The 12,090-nt window shown below is 34.3% G+C and overlaps 1 protein-coding gene across 1 annotated transcript; it reads right to left on the bottom strand.

Moving 5' to 3' along the window:
- Window positions 1-423: 423 nt before the first annotated feature.
- On the bottom strand, window positions 424-5,256 carry LOC149250253 (isocitrate lyase). Its single transcript, XM_089458992.1, has 3 exons — window positions 5,080-5,256; window positions 1,771-3,382; window positions 424-806 (listed from the first exon to the last, which is right to left on the bottom strand). Exons 1-3 carry the CDS (start codon window positions 5,110-5,112, stop codon window positions 709-711), a joined length of 1,743 nt encoding a protein of 580 aa, XP_089315118.1. The 5' UTR covers window positions 5,113-5,256; the 3' UTR covers window positions 424-708.
- Between the last annotated feature and the right edge of the window lie 6,834 nt (window positions 5,257-12,090).

Raw genomic sequence — 12,090 nt, 5'->3', positions numbered from 1 at the left:
ACTATAATTTTGAAGTTTTTAATTAGGTTTTTCGTATTGCAAAGACAATTATGTTAAATGTGCATAAGATTAAATAGAAAATGTTTTTCCGATCCTTGGTGAATGTACATATACAAGAACAACTACAATTTTGAAGTTTTTAATTAAGTTTTTGTTATTGCAAAGACAATTATGTTAAATGTGCATCAGATGAAATAGAATAGAAATCTAATATATCCCCTTCAATCCTAAACCAAGTTCCCACTACTTAGCAAAATACATAAATTCATATATAGATAAAAAAACAACAATGATTATCTCATAATGCTCAAATGATGAAAACATGATATCCATTTCCAATTCTAAACAAACGTTTTGCCAGTTATGTAATTCATATTTGAATGAACTGACATGATAACATAATTGCATTAGAAGCTACAACGATGAAGAAAAAAAATTCAAAAGAACATTTATTTTATGTGACTTGATTGTCAATCCTGAACTCAATTTAGCACCATCCTTTTTCTTATATGGTGCTTCAAAATTTATATTCGCTACAATATTAATAATAATATTATTAAAGTCAAGGCCTTGCAACATTTATTGACTACCTTTGCTAAAGTTATTTCAGCAATAACAATTTTCCATAATTCCCCTCTCTACCCAATAGGTGAATGGTTTGATGGAATATCCCCACGTATATGGAGTGAAACCACAATTCTCATTGTTTTACATTCTAGACTTGGCCAGCACAGTACCCGCACCAATATTAGACTCTAGTGCCAGTGTGCTGCTTTGTGTCTCCTTGAACTGGTCTTCTGTCACTCCTGCAATCAGCAAAATCACCAAGTAAATAGATGTCTAATCATGCATAAAATCTGGGCCATAATTTGCAGACCGATATCTCAACATGAGCTGGGGAAGATATCTGATAATACATTAATTTAAGATACAAATTATCAGTGCAGCTGGTGGTCTAATGTAGGAAATCAAATAAACAGGGTGGTTATTGTTCTAATTGTAGGCTATAATCAATTTCCAGCTCACTACTGTTGTGATCAAATATCTAGTAATTCATTATTTTGGGAAAAAAAACAACCAGAGATGGGCTACAAGCAATAGGCTCCAGTCTTGCAGCCATGATGGTTATTATTTGGATTTGATGCCAAGATTGGTAGTCAGGACACATGGTGATTATTGTTCTAATTGTCCGAGGCTTTTGCAGCCATGGGGGTTATTATTTGGATTTGATGCCGAGATTGCTAGTCAAGAAACAGGGTAGTTATTGCTCTAATTGTATGAGGCTATAGTCTATTTCCAAGCTCACTACTGTTATGATTAAATATATAATAATACATTGTTTTTTAATAAAAGCAATAATTGATGGGCCACAAGCAATAGGTTCCACTCTTGCAGCCATGGCAGATATTATTTGGATTTGATGCCTAGATTGGTAGTCAAGAAACAGAGTGGATATTGTTCTAATTGTGAGGCTATCGTTTATTTCTAAGCTCACACTGTTGTTCATATCCAACAATACCATACTTTCAATAAAAACAGAAAGATATGGACCCAAAGCAATAGACTCCACGCTTATAGCCATGGTGGTTATTGTTTGGATTTCATCCCTAGACTGGTAGTCAATTTCTAGGCAGGTTAATACGAGTGTGCCATATAATTTTTGAAAAGAAAAATACAAATATGTAACTAAGTCACCGCTGTCAAGAGTAGGAACTTTTATTAATCCCAAATAGCTATTGGAAAAAAATAGTAGGTAGGCAGAAAAAGCACCTTTAGCCATAGCAGCAGTAGCAGAGATACCACCCTGAACAGTCTTCAGCAGCTGATCATAATAGTTGGCACCTGACCATTTCTGGTGAGCTAATGTGTCCACTCCATTCATCCTTTCCTGCCTTTGGATTTTCTCCACGTATGCAAGCATCCCTCGCTGTGCAAAGTCCTTGGCGAAAGTATCAATCACCAGTGCATTGGCATGGAATCCAGCCAGTGTGATGAATTGCCAGCAATAACCTAACCGTGCAATCTCAGGAATGAAGTTCTTCATCTGCTCATCAGTCATTCTGGAGGCATCCCAGTTGAAGGAAGGTGAAAGATTGTAGGCCAACATTATCTCAGGATGCTTAGATTTCACTCCTAGTGCAAAGTCCCTGCACTCAACCATGTCAGGACTAGAGGTCTCCATCCAAATGATGTCAGCATGGGGCCCAAAAGCCCATCCTCTGACAATAGCAGCCTTGACACTACCTTGGAACCTGTAGAAGCCTTCTCTAGTTCTAGGCAGATCCCAATCCCAGAACAGATTGGATATCCCCAGTTTTTCAGCCAATTCCTTAGCCTGATAATATGATAAAGCATTGCCAGTGTTACCCCCAGTCTGCTGCATCCATTCACCCAATCTCCTACCCTTCTCCTGCTCTGAAACATTGAGAGCTTTGATACCATCCACTACACAATCAGAGAAAAGCTTCAAACCTGCCATAGCCATCCACTCATCCTCCACAGCCTGTAAGTCTGCACCACTCTTTCCACTGGCCATAGCTCGTGCTAAAACATCAGCAAGAGGCTTACCCTTGAGATTAGGATTGGTGGCACCCAGTATAAACTGATGATCCCTAGCATCCACATTGGTCTGAATCAGTGTAGCAGCCACTGCATCAGTGCGAGCCACCAACAAGGTCTCAACGCCCATGATATCAAACTGGAGCCTGGCAGCAACCATTCTGTTAACATGTTCTCCCACAGAGACCAGCACCTTCCCTGCCATGTGACCACATTTTTTAGTGACAGAGGCCTGGTCTTCAATGTGCACTCCAGCAGCCCCTCTCTCAACAAATAGCTTGCATAATTTCACAGTAGCAGTAGCACCCCCAAAACCAGTGTCTCCATCTGCTATAATTGGTTTCAGGTAGTCAATGTATGGAGTCTTTAAGCGCTCCTCCCTGGTCATACTCATTCTGGCTTCCTTCTGCTTGCGGTCATGAAACTGTTGGGCAAAGAAAAGGTGCTCAACCTTGTTGGGCACAGTATCGTAAGGGTAGTCTGCAAGATCAGGGCCTGGTTCATTAGTCGTTGTGTGGGTGGATGAACATTGCCATCCAGAGACATAGATGGAATCCAAGTATTTGGCCATCATGGAAACCTGGACAGGGTCCAGGGCACCGAAAGTGCGTGATGCTGTTTTGTTGGCCTGGTGGGTTTTGAGTGTCCTCCACAGTTTTTTGGCCATCTCGTTGGAGGCATAACTCTGGCGCATACTTCCTCTCAGGCGGACCACGTCTCTGGCAGTGTAGGGGCGGCGTGTGAGACGAAAGCGGTCTGTGCTGTTCCACCATGCTTGCGTCTCTGAGACCTCTGCCTCAAACCTCGCTTCCTCCTCCAATATCTGCAATGCAAATTGACATAAATCACTTGCAGAATTGCACATAATGAAGCTATTCAAATTTAAATTTAAATCAATCTAGAATATCGATATTGGACGTTCAAAAGCCCAGCCCTTATATATAAAGAATGAATGTAGCATAGTTTCCATGAGATGTTTATTAAACTAAATTGGATGGGGTGAAATTGCCTTCAGGATATAACACTTCTGTCTCACATGTTTAGATTTATTTGATATTAAATGTCCGAACAGTCTGTTTGTACATTTAAGTAAATTCAGTCAAAAATTGCTAATTGAAAATATATTTTCAATAAATGGTATAAACTGTAACATCGTAAATGAATCATCCATTAGGGTCAGAATAGTTAGTTACAAGGTATCTTGTTAGTACTTTTGTGTGATATTATCGAGTGAGGTTTTAGAACAAGTGGTTATAGAATGATGATTTTGATTATTTAAATGTCTCAAACTAATTTTATAATCTAATCATGTTACAGGACCCAGAACCAGCAATCTTAGAATGCTTTGATTTTGACTACTTAAATATCCAAAACTAATCTCATAAATTATAGATTTGTAAATCTCATAAATCATAAACAAACACCAACAAACAAAAAATCATTTGGATCTCTAAACTTTGATCACTTAAATATCCCAAATTAATCTCATAAATCATAGGCAAACCCCAACAAAAAAAAATATTGTAAATCAATCTCTGAAAACCATTCAAATCCAATTATAAAAACTTTATATTACAATTTTAATAATCAAAATTTATAACTCCAACCATTAAATCTTATCAAATTTATAAAAAAAATCCACAACTACACCAATAATCTATTTGATAAAATTCATTTGACTTGAACCAATTGACAAGTTGCTAATCATTTCTTCCTCGACAAATATATAAAACCAAACTATTAAAGAACTGCACACTTTGCTAATCATTTCTTGCTCAAAAACTGTATAAAACCAAACCATTAAAAAATTGCAAACTCCATCTAGTTGTAGAAAATAATGTTACAATCTTAATAATCAAAATTTATAACTCCAACAATCTATCAAAAATCTAAACAGATCTCTGGAAAAATTCCCACTACTACACCAATAACCTATTTCTTAAAATTCATTTAACATGAAACAATGGACAAGTTGCTAATCATTTCTGACTCAAAAACTGCATAAAACCAAAATTAAAGAACAGCAAGAATTTACAGTTCCAACTTGTCTCACAATTTTGTGAAAAAGAAAACTCGTAAAATCTACACAAAATTCATAGTTCCAACCTGTCTGTCACAATTATATGAAAAAAACTGCACAAATTCACTGTTCCAATGTACCCTACATCTGAATTTTTGAGTCACTGATAATTGGCAAACTGATCATGCTCACCTTGCAATTGTGTTTTTGCCCAACGTTTTGTTTCTGTCCAAAAAATGAAGGGATTGAACTGTTTTCTTTCATGCATAATCCTTTACAAATTGTTTTAAATGTGGAAATGAATTCTTAGCCATCAAACAAAGGTGTTTGACATTTAACAAATAAAAAATGGGAAAGAGTGATGGACTATATAATAAAAAACACTTTACCTTGACAAATGTAGAAAATTATAAGAATATCATGATCAGCTGTCAATTCCAACACAGAACCAATAGAAGCCTTAGAAGCCTTGAATTTAAAAGGATCAGAAAATCACTCACTGAATTAGGTGCTTCTGCAGAGTATATAGCCATGATGCCCCAAAGAAACAGAGACAGAAAGTGGAATTACTGGTATCCTCACAGCTGCAGCAGAAGCAATGAAATATTACAGGTTGGCAAGCTTGCAGCTTGAAGCTTGAATTTATGGGAACAGATGGGATGAGTACAAATTGTAAAACTTCAAGAAAAATCTCTAATTTTACTTTTTGCTCCATCTCTATTCATCAAATTTAAATGATTTTATCCACGAGCTCGTTGCCAAATCATTTAATGTTGTATCATCTTAATGCCCATCACCGATTTCGATACGTCAACCTGGTTATATATAGCTCAAAAAAAGCGATTCCCACGTCATGGTTGAAGAAAAACTTGTACAAAGGGCCCATGTTGTGTCTATATTTGGGCTCTGCTCTGATTGCAGAAGGAATCCTTGAGGTGGGGTGGTTCAAACCTGGGTCATGAAACTGATTCCACTATGATCAATTTGGAGGCTACCTCATAGATACTTTGAATTAGTAATTAACAATGTTATCAATTAGTATTGGTAAAGTTTTTTTTTGGTTGCATAATTTAGATTTTGAAAGTGGATAAATTTCAATAGTTTTTAAATTATCATATTAAAAATTAAATATTAAAAATTAAATATCATGATTATGAAATACACGAAAAATTATTTTAAAAAATGTAAAAATGGTAGTGCTTATCATTTTTAAAAAAAATGTAAAAATGGTAGTGCTTATCATTTTTTTAATAGATTAAGATTAAAGTATTTTTCAATTGTGGTATTAAAGACTAAATAAATATAATGACTATCAAAAACATTAAAAAATATGTTGAAATGCAAAAATAAAGATGTAATATCACTTAGTTTTTCTGTAAGAGTTAAAATTTCAATCATTTTTCAATTATGGCATTAACTAATAAATAAAAGTAATGACTACCAAAAATATGAAAATACATTTTGAAATGCAAAAATAAGGATTTTTTTTGTAATGGGTTAAAATTCAAATATTTTTCAACCATAGCATTATGTATCAAATATTATGATTACAAAAAAACTTTAAAAATTAACACTTAGAATGTCTACTTTTCTATTTTTTTTATTGCTTGTCTTTTTTTTCCATTACTTGTTTTATTAAGTGTTTTTTAAATTTCTCTAACTTTTATTTTATATTATTTTTGGATTAAAATTACCAATTAATTAATATTAGAAAGTTGACTATTAGTACCACGTAAAATGAAAAAACAAAATTAACTATAAATTAAAAATGACATTACATAATTTTTTCTTTAATCATTAATTATTTTTTTAACAATTTACATTAAAAATGCTAAGGAAAAATGGTAAACATTTAAAAATTTGTTTTTTGTTTTGTTTTATAAAAAAATTATGTATTTTTTTTCCATTTTTTCAAAAACATCTAGAAGGGGTGATGCAAGATCATTTTTTTAATCGGTTAGAATTCAACCAGTATTAAAGACTAAATAAATATAATGACTATCAAAAACATAAAAAAACATGTTGAAATGTAAAAATAAGGATGCAAATCATCTAGGTTTTTCTTTGGCCAGGGTTAAAATTTCAAGCATTTTTCAATTATAGTATTAAAGAATAAATAAATATAATGGCTACCAAAAACATGAAAAAACAAGTTGAAATGTAAAAATGAAGATGCAACATCGTCTCCTTTTTTGGTAAGGTTAAAATTCAAATATTTTCCAACCATGTATTACATATCAAATATTATTATTACAAAAAAAAACCTTTAAAATTAACATTTTTCTACTTTTTTATATTTCTATTTTTTTCATTGCTTGTTTTTTCTTTTTCTTTTTTCATTATTTTTTTAAAGTGTTTTTTAAATTTCTCTAATAAAAAATTGGCATGGTATTGCTTTCACTGCGTATTAGTTTGTCTTTGACCGAAAAATTATGATGTTTATCCATAGTTTAACATTAAGAATTCAATTTTTGTTAATTTTTATTTTATTTAAATTTATTTGTTTGTAAAGTAATTCATTGAGGTCTTAGTAAATTCCATTTCTATTAGTTACTAACTTTTTGTTTTTAGTTTTATTTCTTTTTTATTTAACTTTTTTATTTTTATTTTTTCTATTATTTCCATCTTCATGAATTATAATTTTGGGAAATATGGGTTACAGCCATTAGGCTTCAAGATTTTAGGTGTCCAAGGAGTTTTTTATGGTGTTGAATCAAATCGTCAGATTCCAGTGAAAAATATCTCTCCGAGCGAATTTGTAACCTATATTCAGCTACTCTCTATGACAAATTGACTTGACAACTACCTTCCACGACCTTGTAAAATTGAACCAAATTTGATTTACGAGTAACTTGACACGTATATTTCTCACAAAATTTGACATGCATTTACGATGTAGTGCAAACCTTATTTCGCACAAACGTATTTAATTTTAAACTCTTTGTTTTTTAAAATTACGAAAATAATATAATTACTGAAATTTAAAACTTGTAAAACTATCAATAATACCACAAAATAGAAAAATTACCTTATACAACAAATCGACTTCACAACTACTCCCCACTACTTTGTAAAATTGAACCAAATTTGATTTACAAATAACTTGACACACTCATTTCGAGTAATATTGTAAATAAAATCAATGTTTACACAATACTGTAGAGTATTATAGAGAAAAGCTTGATGAACCAAAAACAAGCGAATAGGAAAATCGATATAGAAGCTTGCAATATTATACAACTTTTGTACCCTGCACTGTTGCTATCGTCCAAGCTCAAATTTACAGATAACAGTTTATGAAAGGCAACAAAATATCGACAATATTCCAAGCTCTTAAACACATTTTGCAAAGAGAAAATTCTACAAGCCCCATTGTTTTGTCTATCGCTACAAATAGTGCTTGTCCCCTTATACTAGATATTTCTATTAATTTGGCAGCTTAGTGACCAATTCCAACCATTGGATTAGATTCCTCTTTTTGAGAAGACCAATTTTGACTATTGAAGCGCTCAATTTGGACAAGGGAAAGTGTAATTATGAAGAAAATCTCAGATATGCACATTTGGGCAGGTCGACCCTGACAAGAAATTGGTCACCCTTGGAAGACTATAAATACAAGTGACCTCAAGCTCATTCAGACATCAACAAACATCATTTTATTATATTCTTCATTGATTGGTTCGCACATATCTGAGGTTGGGTTGAGGAAACAGGTTCGCACGGGTTTGAAAATACAGGGCCTAAATCTCGCATGTGTTCTAGGGTTTTGGGTCATAACCCCAGGCTCGTCAAAGGAAATTTTCAGCTATAACCATGGGCTAACAAGCTCAAGGGTGTTGTTGGAAGGTCTCAACCGCATGCACAACTCTTCCTCCATGTGGTTGGCTCTAGGGCTACATTTTGGCATCTGACCGTAGTTGACTACAGACAAGAAAAGTTGTCTCTGACTTATATTGATGCTGTGAACATATTTATGAATGTTGTTGGGTTAATTTTTTTAAATAATTTTGTATTGGGCTCATTGTACTCTCTATTGAACATTTTATGACAATCTAATAGAAGAAGAATTTTCAAAGGGTTTCCCGCTTGTGGGGTTTTTCCCTTGTCTTTGACCAAATATGGTGTCTCTTATTGATGTGTTGATTGTCTCCTTGGTCATTTCATTTATTATTCTATCTTCAATTACTATTGATGATTGGAAAGATTAATTGTTATTGAAAATATTGCTAATTGAAGGATTGAATTAGTCTAAAAGTAATTGAAACAGCATACAACAGTGTGAAAATTAACATGATATCAAAGCTAAGGTGAAGGACAAGCCCAAAAGGAGACAAGTATTGAAGTAATCATCTTTGGAAAGTTGAAGGAGCCTATCTAGTCAAGTCAAGACATCTTCCTCTTTCTTCAAGGAACATGAGATGTTGGGTGACTCATTTAACTTTTTTGCATGGAAGATCAGGTTAGAGATCATAGCTGATATCAATGATGTTTTGGAATACATTAAAGGAAAAGTACATGAGCCTCCAGAGAATTCTTCCGCTGCTACCAAGAACAAGTACAAGAAAGGTGAGTTAAAAGAAAAGTAAATTATAGTTGATGGTTTACAAGATAGTTTACTTGCATATGTTGGAAATTTGAGGAAGTCTAAGGACATGTATAATAAGAAATTCGGCATGTATGAAGTCAACTATTTGAATGAAATCATGTCATTGAAGGATCAACTCAAATACATGAAGATAAACAAAGGAGAGTCTGTGCAATCCTACATTATGAGGATATCTCATCTTAGAGATCAATTGCAAAGAGTTGAAGAAACTATGTCCGACATAGAATTGGTGATTGTAACTCTTAGAGGTATCCCTCACATTTGGGAAACCTTCATTACTACTATAAGAAACAACAATACCTTCCTATCATTTGATGATATTGTTGGAAAGCTCACTCAAGAAGAATCAAGGATGACATCAAGAGGAAGATTCAAAATCATGAAGAAGGAGATCCCACTGTATTCGTCACTCAAAACAAGAAAAAGAAAGGGAAATAAGGCTTATTAAATTCAAGAAAACCTCCACATTGCATGCTACATTTTCACAAGAAGGGTCATTATGCTAGAGATTGCCCCAAAAAGAACAATGTTCCTTGCCACAACACTATAAGCAAAAACAACAAGTTTGATGATTGAAGAAGAAGATATTACCAAAGGAATGATCACAATAGAAGAGATTAAAGAAGAAGAAGATATGCTCCAAGTGATCATGAAGAAGATTGTCATCCTCAAAAGAAATCAAGATTCTCCAGGTGTGAAAATAATTTTGCCAATCAATCTGAATATATTATTATTTCTTCCCTTACTAGTTCCTCTCCTCTAGATTCATGGGGCTACTCATCATTTATCTGGGTATAAGGAAGTTCTCTCTAATTTGGTAGAGAGGGAATCAAATTTGAAAATTATTCTTGGAGACAACTCCACTCATATCGTTAAAGACTTTTGATCCGTCAAATTTCATTTGGAATCTATTTTGCACCAAGATGTGATGTATGCATCGATATTGAAGAAGAATTTGGTGTCAATATACACTTTGGAAGACAGAGGGATGAGGGTTTCCTTCATTAGGGTAAAGGTTCTTATTTGGCCTGTTGGATCACCTATGAGAGATGCATTCACATTGGTATCGAGATTTGAAGGACTCTACAGGGTTACTAGAAGACCTCTTCTAGCATTGGTCCATGATACTAATCATCTAAGTGAGCTATGGCACTGAATATTAGCCCATTTACATTATGACGCTCTTTCGAAAATGAAAAAATAATATCTGGTATCACAATGTTCAAGCCCAACATGATGGAGTATGTCCATGTTGTGCCAGTGGAAAGAAGACAAGGGGACCATTCCCCTCTAGCGAGACCAAGACAAATGACATCCTCCATCCCATTCATTCTGAAATATGTGGTCTAATGCTCGTGCATTCTATTGATGGCCATCTCTATTACATCACCTTCATTGATGGCTTCTCAAGAAAGACGTGGATATATTAGTTGAAGCACAAGGATGAAGCCTTTGAAATGTTCAAGGAGTTCAAAGCTTTGGTCGAAAATCAAATAGGGAAGAAAATCAAGATATTCAAATCTGACAATGGTGGAGAGTACATATCAAAGGAGTTCATTGATTTTTTCAAGAAGAAAGGTATCAAGAAAGAGACGATTATGCTCTATACTCCCAAAAAAAATGGAGTAGCTGAAAGAAAGAACTGGTCTATTGTAGAAGTTGCTCGTGCCATTCTCCATGATCAAAAGTTGTTGAAGTTCCTTTGGGGAGAAGCAATGAATTTTGTCGTATATGTACAAATTAGGGTACCCAATCAAGCATTGGACAACAAGACCCCTAAATAAGTGTTCACAGGTGTCAAGCCCAATTTTATCCGTCTCCGTATTTTTTCCTGTCCCATATATTTTCATGTGTCGAAGGACAAAAGAAACAATTTGGAAGCCACGGGAAGAAAAGGTGCATTTGTTGGGTATTGCAAGAATTATAAATATTTTAGAATATATATTCCTGGTCAAAGGAAGGTTGAAATTATTATGGATGTAACGTTCGATGAAGATGTTTCCCTCAAGAAATCAAGGGACCTTTCTCTACCTCCTCCTCCTGAGAGGAAGAATGACGATATCGATATTTTAGATGGTCCTTACATGCCTAAATCCCAGGCAAACATTGTTTATGATCCCATGGAGCCCATGGATCCCTTAGATCCTCCTCCAAGTGTTCCTCCTACCAGGAAGAGGCCACTTTGGCTCTGTGACACATTACAAGATGATGAGAGATGAATTCCTATTTGAAGATCATTTAGAGAAAGGAAGAAGCCATGCATATACCATGGATATGTTGTAGCCACGAGCACTATGATTCAATCTGAACCTCCCACCTTTGAAGAAGTCATGAAAGAACAAGTTTGGAAGGATGCTATGGCCAAATAATATGAATCAATTATGAAGAATGATGTATGGGACGTTGTACCAAGATCGAAGGGGAAGTCCGTGGTGACTTCAAAGTGGCTATTAAAGATCAAACATGGAGTTGATGGTAGCACTGAGAAATATAAAGCAAGGTTTGTGGACCGAGGATTCTCCCAGAAAGAGGGAGAAGATTATAACAACATATTTTCACTTTGGCTCGATATACAACCATTCATTTGATAGTTTCTCTTGACACAAGTCAAGGATGGACCCTACATTAGATGGATGTAAAGACAACATTCCTCCATGGCATGTTACAAGAAGAAGTGCACATTGAGAAAACACATGGATTTGAAGTAGAGGATTGAAAGATGCATGTTTCGAGGTTCAAGTAGGCATTATATGGATTGAATTAAGCCCCTAGAGCATGGTACACCCACATAGACAGTTATTTGGAGAAGATGGGATTCACAAGAAGCAATGTTGATCCTAACCTCTAATTCAAAATAGTCCAAGATATATCATTTATTTTGGTTTTATATGTTGACGATCTATTA

This window comes from Pinus tabuliformis, chromosome 7 (genome assembly GCF_031772625.1).
Source record: "Pinus tabuliformis cultivar Carrire ecotype Pingquan chromosome 7, CPIR1, whole genome shotgun sequence".
NCBI lineage: Eukaryota > Viridiplantae > Streptophyta > Pinopsida > Pinales > Pinaceae > Pinus > Pinus tabuliformis.
The sequence above is the reverse complement of the archived record's forward strand: the minus strand, read 5'-3'. Positions and strand labels throughout refer to the sequence as shown.